The following is a 19,022-nucleotide window of genomic DNA, read 5'->3' as shown; positions in this document are numbered from 1 at the left end:
AAGAGAGCTGGAAGCCCAGCTAGCCTACATAGCTTTGGAAGCAGATAAGCTGGCCCTAGAAAAGCAAAAGTGGGTATACAAAGAAAAAAGAGATGGAAGCAGCGATAAAGAAGCTGAGGTGTCCATGGGTGGGGGAGTTTGCCCCAGATTACCCAAGGGGGTGGTTCCTGCTTATGTAGAGGGGGATGACATAGATAAGTGGCTAGGGGCCTTTGAGAGGGCACTCCAAATGAGAAGGGTTAGGCCTCAATACTGGGGTTCCCTTTTGTGGGAGTTGGTCCCCAACTCAGGGAGGGATAGGCTTCTGACCTTAAGGGGGGAGGAGGCAGATTCATACCCTAGTATGAAAAGGTGCTTAGTCAAGAAGTTTGGTCTGACCCCAGAGCAATATAGAATGAAGTTCAGGGACACCCAGAAGGTCAGTACCCAGTCTTGGGTTGACTTTGTGGACACCTCACTAAAGGCACTAGAGGGCTGGATTATTGGCAACAAAGTAAATACTTATGAGGGGTTATACAATCTGATCATGAGAGAGCACATCTTGACCAATTGTATCCAAGAAAGGTTACGCCAGCATCTAGTGGACTCTAAGCAGACCAACCCTAGAGAGCTAGGGGAGGCAGCTGATGAGTGGTTGAGAACCAGGGTGGTTGTCAAGTCCCAGGGGGGAGACTCCAAGAAGGGGGGGACAGGTCCCCAAAAACCTAAGGAGGGAGGTGGAAAGCCCACCACAGAGACTCCCTCTGTACCCCAGAACCCTAAGAAGGAGGAGAGTAAATCCCACTCCCACTCTGACAAGCAGAGACAGGGAGACCCAGGGTTAAAAAAGCTCTTGGACAGTAGGGCTTGCTTTGACTGTCAGCAGACAGGTCACTTCAGAGGAGATGCAGCCTGTCCAAAGAAAGTGGTTAGCACTGGGCTGTCCAGTGTAGCCATAGAGGAGGATTCCTCAGATGATGAAGTCCTCCTAGCATTGTGCTGGGAGACAGGACCAGATGGTAAGCTGGTGATCCCTGAGGGTGGGAGTAGGCACTTCCACCACATTCAAGTAAATGGGATCCCTACCACTGGCCTGAGAGACACCTGTGCCAGTCACACTGTAGTGAGTGACCGGTTAGTGACCCCAGACATGTATGTCCCAGGAAAGACAAAGAAAGTCAGGATAGCCACAGGGGAGGTCACCTCCAAACCTGTAGCCATAGTGCTCCTAGAGAGGGAGGGTATCCTTGACTGGATTAGGGTGGTAGTCAGTGCTGACCTTCCCCTAGATTGTATCCTGGGCAATGACCTCCCAGAGGTGAGTCTGGTCACAGATGGGGTGGTCGCCCAGGGCGCCCCCCCAACCCAAAGTCCTGGGGAGTCAGTCCCTACAGTTAGGAGACAGGGGTCCCCAAGAAAAGGAAAGAAGAAAAGGAAGGGTAGGCCACTCTTAAAGAGAGTTCCAGGGAGCCAAGGGCCCTCTGCCCCAGTAGGGGGGGAGCCCAGAGTTGGCACTGGTGAGGCCTCACCTGACCCCAAGGAAGTCCTGAGTAGTCAGGCAGCTGTACAGATGCAAGGTGTTGCCCCTGCACTGACAGAAGGGAGAGTGGAAGGAGGGTGTCTGCCACAGGAAGTGGTAGCCCCCCACTCTAGACAGCAAGAGGGGTGCCAGGACCTCACAATTGCCCCTAAAGCAGCTCAGCCACCTGTCAGTGGAGAGCTTAGGGTGTGGTTCTGGGTACTGACAGCTGTCAGTAGCCTCTGCTGGGTGCTAGCCTTCCTGGCAGCACTGTACTTGGCCTGGGAGGCAGACCCCAAGGCCAATAGCAAAGTAGGCCCCCTGACCCTGTTGGTCATGGTGGGGTTGCTCAAGTGTTGGGTGACCTCTTTGGGTAAGCTAGGTGTTGCCCTAGCAAAGTTAGGAGTAGGGGAGGTGGGCACCTCACTACCCAAGTTGGCAAAGAGAGAGGAGGAAGACCCCCCTAGAGGGAAGTTTCAGTTTGGGTTGGGTCCTTTTACTGTTGGGATGGCTTCACTACCCAGAGGGAGTGACCCTGACAGGAGGATATAAGGCAGAGTAGGCCCTGCAAAGGGACAGCCAGTTTTCTTCACTGTCTTCCTCGCCTAACAAGCCAGGAAGACTCTCCCAGGGTTGGGCTGAGTCTCCTGGGCGTGTGGGCTGGGGGGGGGTTGTGTGAGAAACTGGGGCTGATTGCAGAGGCCCCCTAACTTTTTGCCCCCATTTTCCACTTTATACTGGTGTTTTCCTGACTCTGATGGTGCCCTGGGTACTGCTAACCAGTCCCAGGGCCTGTGCTCTGTGTAAAATGGATATGCAAATTAGGCTAATTATAATTGGCTAAGTTAACCTACCTATAAGTCCCTAGTATATGGTAGGGCATGTAGGTTTAGGGACCACAGCATAGGTGGTGCACACCTAGGTGCATTGCTGAGGTGCCCAGTGTCATTTTAAAAGCAAGCCTGCCTTGCTGGCTGCTTTTAAATTAAAGTTATGCAAATTCGACTTTGGAATTAAAGGTACTTCCAAAGTCTTAAACTACCTTATTTTTACATATAAGTCACCCCTAAGGTGTGCCCTATGTGCCCCTAGGGCTGGGTGCCATGTAACTATAAGCAGGGACTTTATAAAAATAGATTTATAAGCCCTGGTGAGGTAAAAACAGCCAAATTCGTTTTTCCCTCATTGAAGTAAATGGCCTTCATAGGCTAGAATGGGCAGACTTTATTTAAAATTTTAAAGTCTCCTTAAATGTTACATACCAAGAATTTGGTATCATATTGATTGTTATAATAAATCCCACAACTTCCAGTTGTTGGATTTAATATAACTAGTGCAGGTAAAAAGTTTAGACTTTACCTAAAAAGTTGCCAATTTCAGCTCTGCATTGTTTTTGCTGCTGTGCTCTGATTGGCCAGCCTGCAGCAGCTTCTGCCAGGCTACTTTAATGAGGTGTGAAGTGGCCTGACTTCACACAAAGGAATGTGCTTGGGGGAGAGAATCTCCCCTCAGCAGATGGTGAGGCAGGAAGGGGGAGGGCTGCCAAACTGGTCTTCAAAGGCAGAGAAGGACATTTGCAGCACCCAGCAACACCCCCACATCCTGCAAACCCAGACAGCTAGGTGCCCCCTTGATTAGATTAGGAGAGGGCAGGAGAGGGGTGTGTTTATGATTTTTAGCCACACCAGTGGGTGGGCTCAGCCAGATCTCTCCTCTAAAAATCAGATTCATCCATTTTGGATTTTTAGAGACTGTTGCCTTCTGGGATGGATTTTTGCCACACTTCCCAGGAAGTGGTCATCACAGGGGGACAACCCTGTCCCTGATTGGAGGACCAGGGCCCCCCTGCTTTTCACCCAGGAGCAAGGATAAAACTGGCAGACCTGCACCCACGCCTCAGATCCCCACCAAATTTCAAGAAGAAAGAACTACAAGGAGAAGAAGGACTGCCCTGCTGGACCCCTGGCCTGCACCTGGACCCTGCACTCAGAAAGACTGCACCAGCTGCACACTTGGGCTTCACCACAAGAAGGACTTTGCCTGGCTTCCACTGGTTCAAGGAGGGACTCCCTGTTTGCTACAGGTGAAAAATTGCTAACCAGAGTCCCCTGCACCAACTCCTGAAAAAGTGACCAGCTGACCACTGTCCAGTGGCCAAAAAGGAGTTTGCGCCAGGTGCACTCTGGGAGTTGAAGTCCGCACTTCCCAAGGACCATCACAGAACTTCTGGACCCTTGGGGTGAGCTGTGGACCCCAAAAGAACCTTAAAAGAACATCTGGGTGAAGCCCCAGAAGTTTGGAAAAGATTGGAGAAATTTTGGAAAAAAGCTCCATAAAGTGACCGACCCGACGCGGAAATTCTAGCCGGCTTGCCTCAACCGCGACCCGGCCTGACTTCGTGGTTCGTCCCGGTAAAGAAAAACATCCGAAAAAAAGACTAAGTCCGAACGTAAAAAGTTGACCGGGACCTTCCAGCCATCGTATCCGAGAAGGGCTCCACGGACGTCGGATCAAGATCCAGGTTTACCCCGGTCGAAGGATTTTCATCTCGAAAAAACGACTAAGTCCGAAGGTAAAAATCACCACCGAGGAAACCGACTTCGCGTATCCGGACAAGGGCTCCAGGAGGTCGGATCCAACTGGCAGGTTCGTCCCGGGGAAGAAAAACATCGAAAAAGAGACTAAGTCAGAAGGTAACTTTTTAACCGAGGCTTCCCGCGACCTGTAGCCGAGCAGGGCTCCATCGCGGTCGGCCTGAAAGTTTGACTTTGTCCCGGTCCTGGTGCAACCAGATGACCCGATTGGCGCTTTTCGTTTCTAAGCGCTAGAAAATAATAATACTTTAAAAATTCATATCTCCGGTTCCCCTGAACCGATTTTAATCGTTTTTGTGTCATTTTAAAGATAAAAATATAAGCTATTTTTATAAATTGGTTTTGGATTTTTAAACTGTTTCCTGTGTTTTATTTAATTACTGTTTTGTGATATTTGAATGCTTTACACTTTGTCTCCTAAGTTAAGCCTTGACGCTCGATGCTAAGCTACCAAGGGTAGAGCTGGGATTAATTTACTGAGACCTAACTGTACTTTTGTGGAGGTTTGTGGCTTGTTGCTAGGTGTAGGTACCTACCTGCCCTACCAATAACCCATTTTCCAACACGCAGTAAATAGCAACGTACCCATTTCATGGAAATCGGCTATTATTGTTCCCATCTTCAAAAAAGGAAACAGACAAGATCCTTCCTGTTATAGACCAATTTCTCTTATTGATTCAATGGCAAAGATTTTAGGAAATGTGATCTTATCCTGTATAGAAGATTGGGTGACCGAGGCCCAGATTTTATCCTCAATTCAATTTGGTTTTAGACCCGGTGTAGGCACAGTTGAGCAAGTTTTAAATCTGCATCTGATACTTAGTAAATACGTGACAGTCAAAAAAGAGTCCATTCATATGGCATTTATTGATCTAACTAGTGCTTTTGATATGGTTAATAGGTCGAAGCTATGGCAAATTTTGGGAGCTTTAGGCTGTGATTCGTCCCTTCTGGAGCTTATTAAACGGCTACACACAGATTTACCGGTTTCAGTTCAGACTGGTTTATATGGCCAGAGAACTTCTCCCATTCCGTCAACAAGGGGCGTAAGACAGGGATGTATCTTAGCGCCCTTTCTTTTCTTGATATACATAAATGGGCTTTACGATTCGCTGGTAAAACATGGAAAGGATGTACCAAAGATGGGCCAGAGACCGCTTCCAGTTTTATTATATGCTGATGATGCAGTTTAAATTGCTCATACCGCAAATGGTTTACAGGGACTTTTGGACCTATTTTACAATTTTATGTTGAACCTTGATCTGAAAGTAAACTACCCCAAGACTTTTGTTATGACATGTGGCCCACGTAATACAAAGTCTAAACAATTTATTATGGGAGGACATAATTTAAACAAGGTGAACAATTTTTGTTATTTAGGTATGTATATGAGTTCCTCTCTGTCCTGGAAGACACACATTAACTTCAAGTTCCAACAGTTGACAAGGAATAACGAAGCGATTTTTCGCTTTACTAGTAAATTAGGTCACAGACCCCCTGCACAGATGAAAACACTTTATAACTCCAAGTGTGCTGCAGCAGTCCTATACGGGGCAGGAGTTTGGGGCTATAACAAAATACCCTCTCTCCAAAGAGCCGAAAATAAATTCATGCGTAGATTACTGATGGTTCCAAAATGTATAGCAAACATCATCAGCTATGAGGAAATCGGCCAATGTTTTTTGGAGGACAGGGTCTCCATTGCTCCTCTACTGCTCTGGATTAGATGCTGGCTGAACCCTGCGGCAAAACTTGTTCAAGACTGCATTTCTGATTGCTTACAACTGGACAACTCATTTAGGATTCCCTGGTTTGTGTTTCTGCGAAACTCCTTTGAGAAGCTAGGGCTTAGGTACATGTTTGACGAACCCCAATTGTTAACTACAAATTCTAGGTCTGTTTTGAAGTTAATTTATTTTGAGTACGTATCAGAGCTGAGGTTTTATAGCTCCCTGAAACTGAAATCTTTCGATCCCTACATCCAGATTGTGACTGTTCCATGTCTTGAACCCTATTTGATCTGGTTTTCAAGTTCTAGAATAACCTCTCTTTTAACATTTTTCAGATTCAATCTGATTCATTTTAAGGTAGCCTTTCCTGAACCATGTTTTTGAAAAAAAGATCTACCACCCTGCCCCTGTGATTCCAAATCAAAGCAGAGTACCTCACATTTTCTTCTCTTTTACCCTCTATATGCTTCTCCCAGAAAGGCTTTTGTTTTACCCATTTTATGTCATCTTAGACCTATACACTACAAGGAAGCTCTATTACATTTCCAGAGACTGGCAGATATCCAAACTTGTCATCACGTACTAGATTTTGTTACAGCTTCTTTAAGTATTAGGAAAATGTTAATCTCTATATGTTTGTGAAAGTTTACTATTTTGAGATAACATCTGTAAATTTTGTGTTTTTGTGACTTTTAATCATGTTTTTGTATATTTATCTGCTACATGTCAAGGGGTTTTAGATTGGATGCTTACATGATGTTTTTAGAAATTGTTTTATAGTTTTTAATTGTGTTATATACTATTTACAGATTTGTAATATGGGTTTTGGTATGCACTTTTATGGCAATTGCTGAATAAAGTTATTCGACTGACTGACTGACTGACTACTAAAGTGGAAGGCCATTAGGCCTTTTCCCCTATAGTTAATATTACATTGCTATTACAATGTACAGGGGGCTCTCATCTCGACATGCTTGAAAGTTTCAAGCATGTGAATCTATGAAAGTTACAATATAACGGACACCCCCACAGTCCTCGCAGTGCAGAAGGCCTCTCATACTTGTCAGCTTGAAGGTATAGGCATTACTTGGGGGGTGTCATCATTCCTTGCAGGGGGGCTCCCTATGGTTTCCTTTCACCACTGTAGGAAATGGTAAAATGGATATGGTTACCACTGGGACCTTTTCTCTATTGGAAAGGGAGTGGCCAGAAACCAACCCCTCCTGCAGGGTGCCCCCCCACCCTTTTTAGAGCACCACTAGACCAGCAGAAGACGGAAGAAGGACTCTATCAGCTGCTGAGACAGGAGAAGTGAACATTTGGATCTGCTCCCACTTGTAACCCATACAAAGAGGTGAACTCCAACTGCCAATTGGCTCACTTCCTGTCAAGACACAGGCACACGCTTAAACCACTACAAGCTATTTTCCGGATAAGCCCAGATGATAAGTTCCAACTAGACATGTCCTGGGCGCTGCTGGTGGCTTCTGTTGGAGTGAGTCTTGACCTCGAAATACTGTTCCTTAGGTTATAGGACCCTGGGCTGTGTCCAAGTCTACTCCTGATATCCTAAGAAACCTGGGACTTAGAAACATTTTAGCTCCAAACACCACTGGAGGACAACTTGCCAAGTCAATCTGACAAAGGTACGTTGCAGCCAGACCAAAAAAAACCAGTTTGCCCCTGCTTTCTGCAGCAGCAAATCCTTTTCAGTGTGGTGTCACAGAAAGAGCATCAGCTATGTCCCACTGGAGGAACCTGAGCACCAAAAAAAATGGTAAATTCCAAATGTAAAAATCTTCATCGAGCAAAGGCACCAAAAGTTTACGGCTGGTATGGGACCTTCCTTGGGCACAACATTTAGATATATCTTGCTCTGGGTTTCTTACCAAAAGTCAAAGGCTTTGCTGAACCTCGTCTGATGGCTATTCTGCCTTGTGGAGCCCTTCTCAGCCACAGCAAGCCACCCTGCTCTGTTGAGGATTTCAAGGTTTTGGAAAATGCACCATTCTTGAGAAAGAAAGGCATAGACATTCAGCAGATCATGTTATAGATATTTTTGCAACTAATGATTTCAATAAATAAAGAATTCAGTGAGCACAGTAGCACTACCTTGGAAACGTTGTCCTTCATGCATACATACCAGACTTCTTCTAATAAAAGTAGTGGCTCCATTATTCTGTGGATTCTTAAAATGTATCTTCAGTTTGTCTTTCCTCTGTGTACACCTGGGGGGGGGGGGTAGAGTAAGCAGCACTTTAAAGGATTGAGAATTATATGCTGTAGGAAAGTCCCATCTTTCTGGCATGGTTACCTCCACTTTTTGCCTGATGTCAGTATGCTTAGACTGTTTTCACTGGGATCCTGCTAATCAGGACCCCAGTGATTGTGCTCTCTTCTCCAAATATGGTTGTTTAGGTACTTCATACACCCCACAATTGGCATACTGGTGTACCCCTTTAAGTCTCTGTTAGATGGTACTTAGGTGCCCAGGGCATTGTTACACCAGGGGTCTCCCATGGGCTGCAGTGGGTATTATGCCACACAGGGGAGCCCATGCAAACTGTCTGCAGGCTTGCCATTTGCAGCTTGCATTAAATGGTGCATGCACCTTTCACTGTTGATCACTAGACCAGGTTACTGTAAGTCACCCCTATGGTAAGCCCTTTCAATCCAAAGGGCAGAGTGCAGGTCCCTGTGTGTGTGGCCACCCCTGAATGAGCAGAGGTGCCCCTACAAACTCCAGTTCCAATTTCTTGTACTTTGTAATTGCGGGGGAGCCATTTTATCTATGTACTGGTCACTACCTGTGGTCTAGCTACATAATGTTAACTCCAGACCTGAGCATGTTTGGTATCAAACATGTCGGTATTATAGCCCAATACTGATTTCATTATTGGTGGCGTGATTCCATGCAACTGGGGGTTCCTTAGAGGATCTCCCAGTTCTGCTACAGTGCAGAACGTGCTGCTGCAGCCCCCAAGACATGATTCTGGCCTCCTGTTGCTTGACCAGCTTGAGCAGGGGACAGCATAACAATGGATTTCCTTTAGGAGAGGGAGGCAACCTCATTTCCATTGGAAATAGGTACTACTGGGCTGGGGAGGAGTAGCCTCCCCACGCCACCTGACTGCTTTGAAGGGCACATGTGGTGCCTTCCTTTCATAATCCGATTTGCTCTATTCAAGGGATCACTGGTCCCCCACTCTGGTGCAAAACACACAAAGGAAAAGGGAGTGACCACTCCCCTGTCCATCACAGCCACAGAGGTGGTGGCCAAAGCTCCTCCAGATGACCACTTGACTCTGCCATCTTGAATCTAAGGTGGACAGAAGCCTCTGAGAGCATCTGACAGGGTAGGCCAGGTAGCTGACGTCAGTGATCCCTCCTGATATGTGGTCACCCAAGAGAGTGCACAAACCCCCTTTTTGGACTATTTAAGGCCTCCCTGGTGGGTGGGTCCCCAGATTTGTTGTGCAAGACTCCGCTAGCACCTCTCTGCAAAGACATCTTTTGCTCCTGGCCTCTGGAAACGCAGCTGGGCTACACAGGAAACAGACAAGACTGCACCGCCTGAGAAGACTTCTCTTTGCAACACTGTTTCCGCAGCTCCTGTCAGCATTTTGCTACATTTCCAAGACTGTGCATTCTCTGGGGTCAGCAAAACTTTGACTGCACCAAGAAGCAAGAAGGAATCTCCTTTGGAGTAAAGGAGTGACTCCCCTGCATCCGCAGGCACTTAAGGCATTGATGTCCAGCTGGTGGGATCTTCTGCCTGTCAGATCTGTGAAGATTTTCCAACACAGTTGGTGGTTCTGAGGGATCCTCTGGGTCCTCTCTGCCTTCTGTCCTATGTAGCAGACTGTAAACCTTGTCTCTTCCATTGGGACAGAACCACTGTGCACCGCAAGGTTTGTTGAGTCCTGCTCCAAAGAATGTTCAGGCTCCAAGCAGCCCCAGCCCTCAGCACTCTACCTCTGCAAGGACAGCCTCCTCTGTGCAGCTTCAGCGATGTCGGACTCCTGTTCAGGTTTGCCGACTGGGCCTCACTGTGACTTACTGTGCCTGCTGCCAGTGAGTTGCTTGTGGGGGTCAGACTGTTTCTTCTGGCTCTCCTGCATCATGAGGGTCACTCAAAACACCTCTCCAACGGTTGAGTCCCAGAACCTTGCTGGTCTTCCACAACTAGGCAAAATCTCCTACATCTCTTTTGCATTTGCCTGTGATTGTTCGTTGTCCTGCTGACCACTGACTCAACCGCTATTCAGCCACCGTCAAGGTACAGCTTGTAGGTGACCTTAGGGACTCCTCAGCAGCTCCTGGCCCCGCAGCCGGACTTCACCCATCACTGATGACCCGGATCTTCAGCTACAGAAGGTGGGGCATCGTCTCCTATCCCACCTGGACACTCCCACATGGACTTGACTCTGTCCCCTTCTTTTGCAGGTCCTCCTTGCCTGGAATCCGTCCTTGGGTTCCACCGGCCTGGTCCTGTTTCTGCATTTCTCCAACCACAACATCCCCATGTTAGCCTGTAGAACAGCTGGGTAACTTACCTCTCTGCATCCAGCCACTGGGGATCTTCTAGGTACTTACTTTTTGGGTTTCCACTCTTCCCCAGCCCTTGGCTAACTATTCCATACACTCTGGTGGGGGACACCCTTTCTAATTTATGCTATCCCTGAGTACTTACCTGTGTATACCTGTGTCTATTCTGTGTTCATGTGTCCAAGGGCGGAGTACCAATAATAATCTAGTTTGGTGTGCCTATAATAAAGTATCTTTACTTCTGCAACACCGTGTGGTCCCTTTCATTGTGCTAAGTTACTGTGTGACTACTGTGGTATTGCACGTGCTTCTCGTGCCTTCTAGGTAAGTAATGGCTGCACACCACACCTACCACGAGAGAGCCTCGTCTTCCTTAACACTAATTGGGGTTGCCTGGGCCCCGGTGTAACACCAGAGGTGTCCACCACACACCGGGCCAGCTTCCAACATGTGTTTATTGTGCCTGTTTCTTGCTGGGGGATGTTTGATATGAACATATCACATCTGGAACAATAAGGCACATGTTTGATATTCTTCAAACCTCAGACATCCCTCTTGTGCAGGTCACTGGAAGAAACCAGGGTAAGGACGCAGTCGTTATTCCCACTCTGCTTGAACTTCAGTTAAACACAGCGTTCGTTTTGCTGCAGACATCTCAGTCCCTGGACCAGGGTCCCCCCTCCGCCGCCTGAGCACAGCGCGGAGATGAGTGACCTGCCCACAGCGGCTCGCCCTGCATCACACCCCGCGCAGATCGTGAGGTCACTTTTGATCTGTCCGAGCGAGTGACAAAAAGCTCTTGATTGAGTCTGCACACAACGCAGCCACTGGTGGCCCGTGTAGGGTAGCTCCACATATCCGCGCTCTCAGCCTTGCAAGATCCCGGGGCACAGACCTCAGCTCATTCATACATAACTTAGACCCTTACATTTTCATACCTCGTGCAATAACCACCCCCTTCCAATCAAGTGCCAGACGTAGCAAAGGTTTTTACCCATTCTGTGTCTATGGGAAAAAGTGTTAGTACATATGGCCCCAAGTCTGTCAACTGAACATGCAGACCTGATAAACTTCCCAGGCAGGTCACAGAGACAACAGACTTCCACAAGTCCCCACTTCTACAGTAACCAGTACACTCACGTGGTCGAACAACCGCCTTAACTTATGTTTACTTATTTTCTTGTGTCTCCTTATATATGTTGTCCAGAAACTCTATAATGCAACAAACTTCCTCAACTATGTATGTGCTGGCCGGTGCATGGGTTATGAAACCGGCATCATACATGCAGACGCACAGAGTATAACATGTTATTTGTCACCAGTGTGGAGGGTGGGGGGCGGGGCCGCGGCTCATGGAGGTGAAGCCTCAAGAGGGCCAAGAGGCCCCTTTACTCCCTCAACAATCGTAATAAAGACTGTATCACTCCAAGCCACATAATTATGCGCCATTCAAAGTAAACACTCACCTTGAGCGAACAGCAGATCGCGCGCCGCTGTGGTTCGGGGCGCTTTCTTGTTTGAACTATATTTTTAGCACAAGACGCATCCTCGTATCCAAAATTAATGTAAGGACACATTCAGTACAAGGATACAGAGCTAAAGGATGCATTTGCATTGCACAGAATGTGATGTGATTTCACTGACATTTCCCATAGTTACGCAAAGGCGAATTGTGTGAATTTCGCACACACTCAGGGTAAAATCCCATTGAAGAAGTTTGGTGACTGCTAGGAAAATTGATCCACATGGATAGTAATTTTAAGATGCACCTGTGAGGGAGTAAGCAGTGTTTTTGTAATGTCAGGTTGGTGCAACTGTGGCAATAGACTATAATGTGACCTTTGGACAGAGGCAATAAATGTGAAATGTGTGTTTATTTGTTAGTGGTTTATATGAATAACATGGTTTAGGAGGTTAACTTTTTTCACTGGAATGCTATAAATTAACTTACCAAGTAACTGCACATAGTGCAACAAACGAAATAAGAGTTTCTGCCTTAAATTGTGAAGGGCTGACAATCACCAGAGGTGCTATAGAGTTCACTCCGGAGTTTTACTTTTAGATTTGACAGGTCAAATCTGCTGAAATTTAATGTGAGGAAAGTCACACGTATAAGAGGTTTTTAGTGAAGAAAGTATGAAAACCTACAAATTAGGATCCATTTTTAGGGGAAACCCTGTAATATGATTTCACCGGTGCGAATAATAGCACATAAAGGGCCATAAATACGAAAGTTTATTTTGTATTTCCTAAATAACAATTCCATTTTTATCCCTATTTAGAAAATGCAAAATGTAATTTATGAAAATTCCAATTTCCTAATAGCGATTCCTACCGGGTCGCAATCGCTATTTGGAAATCAGTATTTAGGAAATGCAAAACCATCCCTACATATGGGCCTCCCTCTTAAATCTAAGGGAAGAAAAAGTGTTGCTCTTGTAAAGCGCCCTATACTCTCTGGGTGTGTGCGCGCTTCAGGGAACTGCAAAAAAGTGCATTTTGTGTGCCTTTTCCCATCTTGCACATGGTTACCACCAAATTGGATTCAATGGTAAATGCCCATTTTGCATTTACGAAATGCTGTGTACATGTGCTTAGGAAACTGCAAATAGCGACGTCGCAGGGTCCTTTGTAGATCTAAAATTTAAGGAGCCAAAATTGAGATTCTACCTGTTAAGAAATGCAAAAACCTTTTGAACATATGGGCCAAAATCCTCTGGGGTGCTGGTCCTCAAGGTCTCTTTGGTGCTTTGAAGTTTCCGAAGCTCTCCCATCTCAGAGGAGTAGGCATTAGTCATCTCCTCGGGGCTCTGGACCACAGAGGGCGTTAGACTTCTGGGTCTCGTTCTTCACGCTGTGATGGACAGGAGGGCACATGATGCACCATACAAAAAAACAGGACTCCACACACCTCAGACTGGTCTGTGGTTTTAACAAAGGACGTTTTCCGTTTTAATTTTAAGCTTAAAATATTCTTAATTGTGGCACATCTTTTTAACTCTTGTAGGAATTTTTACAGAAAATTACACAGACAACACAAAAAAGCAAACATAACAAACACTAGTACACAGTTTCTGCCAACATAGCAGTAGCGGCTCGCGGGCTGTGAAAGAGTGGGGTGGGGAGGAGGCGCTTCGGGGTTGGGGAGGTATCGACGGAAAAATTAAATTAAAAAAAACACTTACCTCTTGGCGCAGTCCTACGCCCCACTCCTCTGTCCCTCGTCGCTGCTGGAAGCACAGGACCCCAGCCTGCCCTGCAGCCAATCCTGAAAGACGTGTGCGTTATGCCTCGCACAAGTTTTATACTAGAAGAGAGCCCATTAGTAGAAATTCACACAGTAGAAGTGCAGCTGTACAGCGCTCCGCACATGGACTATGTGACGTGTTTGTAGAAATTAATATATTTCTCCAACTTTGTGCTTGTCTCAAGGAGGAAATATTTAGTGACACAACATCTGATCTCTATTAAAGTGACTGTCTGGAACGAATTGACAAAGTTTAACTGCCAGTTACACTCTGTCATTGGACCCATGGCTGGCTGCAGGCAACAAATGACTAAAGGAAGAAAAATGCCAATGTTCTCAAAGTGGCATTATCAACATTGTAATTTACCATGAAAGAGGATTTTTAATTTCAATTTGATAGATACCAAATATGAAATGCTTATCTGTCCCCAGTCAAAAGTTACTACTTGTTAAATGTTATAATGCAACACAATTTACGCTATGTGAATGGTAGGCCTCAAAGTAAATAAAAATGAATATAGGAGCTTTTCACTATCACAACATATAAAACAGAAAAGTGAAAGTCCAACCTTTTACCTACAATGCACCCTGCCCTATGGATTACCAAGGGCCTTCTTAGGGGTGACTTTTATGAAATAAAAGGTGAGTTTAAGAAGTTGAAATGGCAGTTTAAAACTGCAGTCAGACTGCAATGACAGGCCTGGGTCATGTTTTAAGGGGCTACTCTAGTGGATGGCACAATGCATGCTGCAGACCCACTAGTTGCATTTAATTTACAGGCCCTCGGTATTTGGGTAACCAAGGGAATTATATGTAGATTAAATATGCCAGTCAGGTGTGACTCAATTTAACTATGTTTACGGGAGTGAGCAAAACGCTTTAGGATTGGTCTTCAGTGGTAAAGTGCACAGAGTCCTGAGGCTAACAAAAACAAAAAGTAGAGGTAAGTAGGCAAAAGGTTTGGGGAAGACCACACAAAGGCTGAGCAGTCTAACACTTATTACATTGAATTGCAGGGAATGTAGTCTTGGTCATAACACAGCATTGAGAGTCACAGGTGGTGTACGTTGACAGTATGAGTAGAGGATGTGTGCTGTGCAAGATTGAGAAGCACAAGTGTGAAGAAAGACATTACAGTTTTACAAATTAAGCGGAGGTGGTTTGGTACCTCCAGTATATACCTTTTAACATTTTAAAGAAGTTCTTTGGATATAGTGATTGGCAGATTTGCTACATCTCTTTCCGAGCTTGCCTCCCTGACCTGCCTCCTCCTGCCCTACCCCAGCACAAAGGTGGCCTACTCGCCAGCACTAAGGGTAGACACACCCACCAGCACAAAAGGGGTCCCACCAGTTAACACAAAGGTGAGGCCCACACCAACACAAAAGGGGTCCCTCCGGCCAGCACAAAGGGGGAGTTTGGCCTTTAACAGAAAGGGTAGGCTCACCCACTAACACAAAAGGGTGCCCCACCCACCAAACCAAAAGGGGTTTCACTCGTCAACTCAAAGGGGAGGCCCACCGCCAAAACAAAGGGGGGGCCTATCTTCCAGGAGAAAGATGGAGTTTGCCCTCCAACACAAGGGTGGGGGGGGCGGATTTATCAGCACAAAGGGGGAGGGTGCATCCTTTTCCAGTGTAGAAGCATCCAATGATTGTCTGGCTCCATTGTACAAAATACAGTGGAAATTGTGAGATGCATGTTACTACCAAAACACCACAGTAAATGTGCACTTTTGTGCATTATTGCCATGCAGACGAAGATGCACTTTAAATTGATTGGTTCCCTTCTCAAGAGTGGTGAAAATATCAACTCAGAATGGTCAATTCCTGGTACCTTCTGCCCATGTAATTTTAATACAACTTTATGCCTTTGATGTATTCAGAAGTCCTCTTTTTACCTTCAAGGCCTCTGAACATCTGAGCAGCAAAGAGTGATGCCAGCAGGATACCCTGCGCATCTCTCCTGAAAGAGTTGGGAATATAATCCAGGACTGAGGTAAAGGCTTTGCTGCTGCTACAACCTGGCAAGCAGAGGTAACAGACTGAATGCATGCATGCATACATACATGTATACATACATAGATACATGTATGGAATGTATGTTATTTAATCTGCCATGTTGAGCTCAAAGAATTTTGGGAGGTAAAAGTGAAGATGCAAAGTAGGCAGACCACAAGAGAAGTGCGTATTGCTGCTGTGCCTCCTGCCCGCTGGTGTCCTGCCTGATCACGACATGCGTTTGGAGTTGGCACTGATCTGTGTGTAGAAGCCTGTAAGCTTTTATACTCACTGCTTACAACTGCTTCTCTCATCTGCTGTGCCAATCTGTGTGTGATGGGACTCAGATTACAATACCCACCGCTGCCTCTGTGGGCAGGTGGTCTTGACCAGTGCACGAGGACCCATCAGATTCTGTGTTCATGTCCCACAGACACCTGTCCAGTGCTATCTGAGACCCGAGTCCGCTCCTGGAGCCCCAACACCCACTGTATGGACTGTGACAGGCCAGACCCTCACCACTGAGTGCTGACACGGTAGCCTCAAGCTCAAAAAATGCAAGGAGAAAGGCCGCTGCAACAAACAGACTGAGCTACATCAGCGTGTTCTCCACTGTGAGGTCAGCGAAAAGAGACATCTGGCCTCCTCACCATCAGCAATAACGAAGTAAGAGAGAATAGAAATGTTATACTCACTCAAAGCAGCTGGTGCAGTGGTCTGGACCTCCCATCTTGCATTCAAACTACATCCTTGACACAAAGGCTTAGAGGACCCAAAAGTGTATAATATAAGACACAGAGGCCCTCATTCGGACCTTGGCGGGCGGCGGAGGCCGCCCGCCAAAGTCCCGCCGTCAAAATACCGTACCGCGGTCTCAAGACCGCGGCGGGTATTTTGACTTTTCCCCTGGGCTGGCGGGCGGCCGCCCGCCAGCCCAGGGGGAAAACGACCTTCCCACCATGAAGCCGGCTCGTAATCGAGCCGGCGGAGTGGGAAGGTGCGACGGGTGCTACTGCACCCGTCACGTATTTCACTGTCTGCTATGCAGACAGTGAAATACTAGCGGGGCCCTCTTACGGGGGCCCCTGCAGTGCCCATGCCATTGGCATGGGCACTGCAGGGGCCCCCAGGGGCCCCGCGACACCCCCTACCGCCATCCTGTTCCTGGCGGGCGAACCGCCAGGAACAGGATGGCGGTAGGGGGTGTCAGAATCCCCCATGGCGGCGCAGCGAGCTGCGCCGCCATGGGGGATTCAAATGGGCAACGGAAAACCGGCGGGAGACCGCCGGTTTTCCATTTCTGACCGCGGCCAAAGCGCCGCGGTCAGAATGCCCAAGGGAGCACCGCCGGCCTGTCGGCGGTGCTCCCGCCCCCGTTGGCCCTGGCGGTGCAACACCGCCAGGGTCATAATGAGGGCCAGAATACCCACTAGCCAATACTCCAGATATGTATTAGCGATATTTAACCCCCACAAGTCGCTAAGCTTTTATACCTAACATGAAAAGACTATCATAGCTTGGAATTTGGAATTTAAATTTATTGTCGGAGATACAGGTGCTGTCTTAAATCATCTTTCAACCCCTCATCAACCTCCATGATTAAGCCTTGCTTATTAGACCTCTTGGCCTCGGAAAGTCAAATGCTGAAAATGAGCTTTTTGGCACTTCAGTGAGCTTGCAGGAGTATAAAGTTTTGTGGATCCAAGGGCAATGACAAAACTTGTCAGAAGAATTCCCTAGTTGCTTTTGAGTTCCACAGGCCCCGGAGAACACACTAGGCTGTAAAGGTTAAGGCAAAGACCAGAGTGAATACAGGGTAAGCTAAAGGTTAGTTTAGGATTTGTATAGCCACATGTGTTTTCATCAATATATAGTTCAGGATTGTCTGTGTTATTACAATTAATATAATGCTCAAAGAACAATTTTCAATGTGTATTCACCATATGTTTCTTGTTTCATTATGGACTTCTTAAATTTGCCATATATTTCTTAAGTTAGGGCTTTAGTATTTAGAGCTTCTCCTATTGCCTGTTATTGATCAGTTCTCTGCTTCCTTTCAGACTCCATCGAATGCTTCCAGTGCCCAGATGACCAGATGCCGAATGAGAGACAGGACAGGTGTGTGCCGAAACCTGTTGAGTATCTCTCCTACCATGAGCCTCTAGGAGCCGTCCTGGGCGCCATCTCGATCTGCTGTTGCCTTTTCTCATTATTGGTTTTTCTCATCTTCATTCAGAACAACCAAACCCCTGTGGTGAAGGCAAACAACTTACCTCTGAGCTACCTGCTCCTCGGTGCGCTCATTCTCTGCTTTCTCTGTCCTCACATGTTCATTGGACAGCCGCTCTGGTGGACGTGTCTGCTGCGCCAGGCCGCATTTGGTACTATCTTTGCTCTATGTGTTTCTTGCATTCTGGCAAAGACTATCACTGTTCTGCTGGCCTTTCGTGCCACAAGGCCAAGTAGCAAGCTCAAGCAGTGGACAGGATTGAAAGTGCCCTATTGCATCACCATCATCTGCTCTTCTCTGCAGCTCGCATTGTGCCTTGCCTGGCTCATTCTCGCACCACCGTTCCACGAACTCAATTTTAGGAGCTCACCACGCAGAGTCATTAGTGAATGCAATGAGGGCTCCATAGTAGCATTCTGGCTGATGCTCGGATACATGGGTTTCCTGGCCACGGTTACCCTGATTGTGGCTTTTCTGGCCCGGACTTTGCCGGACAGTTTCAATGAGGCCAAGCTGATCACCTTCAGCATGCTGGTGTTTGTGAGTGTCTGGCTCTCTTTCATCCCAGCCTACTTAAGCACGAAGGGGCAGCACATGGTGGCCGTTGAGGTCTTTGCCATCTTGGCTTCCAGTGCTGGGATGCTGAGCTGCATCTTTTTACCAAAAATCTACATAGTTTTACTGAGACCAGAAATGAACACTAAGGAACACATAATGGGACGAAGGGAAAAAGTCAAAGAGAAAAGATATTGATTCAGTGTTGTAGTGATTGTGACCCATGCTTCTCTGCCTTCGTCATATACCTTACAGACCCCCATCAGCATTAAACCCTCCAGACCTTGGACTTCTCAGCTTTCTTCTTATTGAATTTGCCTCTGCACTGGTTGAGCATGATGGCCGACTCCCCAGTGCCACTATGACGGCTATTGGACCCACTTTCACATGCCTTTTATTTGTACTGCCACACCTGTCTTAAGTAAGGAGCATCAAGTCAAGTTGCTCTCAATAAAATATAAATATGAATTTAGGCTGTTACTTCAAGTTACTTTGGAGAAACATAGATGATAATTTCACTAATTCCTAGGCTGCTACTGCCACCTGCATTTTACATATTTTGCGGTTTCTAGATTTAATTTAGCAAGTTCAGAATGTTCACAATGAACCACTTGAAAAAC

The 19,022-nt window shown here is 46.7% G+C and overlaps 1 protein-coding gene across 1 annotated transcript; it reads left to right on the top strand.

The window, feature by feature from the left end:
- The first annotated feature begins 17,712 nt into the window (after positions 1-17,712).
- LOC138267304 (vomeronasal type-2 receptor 26-like) lies at positions 17,713-18,684 on the top strand. Its single transcript, XM_069216161.1, has one exon. It carries the CDS (start codon positions 17,713-17,715, stop codon positions 18,598-18,600), a length of 888 nt encoding a protein of 295 aa, XP_069072262.1. The 3' UTR covers positions 18,601-18,684.
- The last annotated feature ends 338 nt before the right edge of the window (positions 18,685-19,022 follow it).

The sequence above is a fragment of the Pleurodeles waltl genome, chromosome 12 (genome assembly GCF_031143425.1).
Source record: "Pleurodeles waltl isolate 20211129_DDA chromosome 12, aPleWal1.hap1.20221129, whole genome shotgun sequence".
Taxonomy (NCBI): domain Eukaryota; kingdom Metazoa; phylum Chordata; class Amphibia; order Caudata; family Salamandridae; genus Pleurodeles; species Pleurodeles waltl.
The sequence above is the reverse complement of the archived record's forward strand: the minus strand, read 5'-3'. Positions and strand labels throughout refer to the sequence as shown.

Excerpts from the sequence above, each read along its gene's own strand:
- LOC138267304 (XM_069216161.1), top strand. The coding sequence starts at position 17,713 with ATGCCGAATGAGAGACAGGACAGGTGTGTGCCGAAACCTGTTGAGTAT.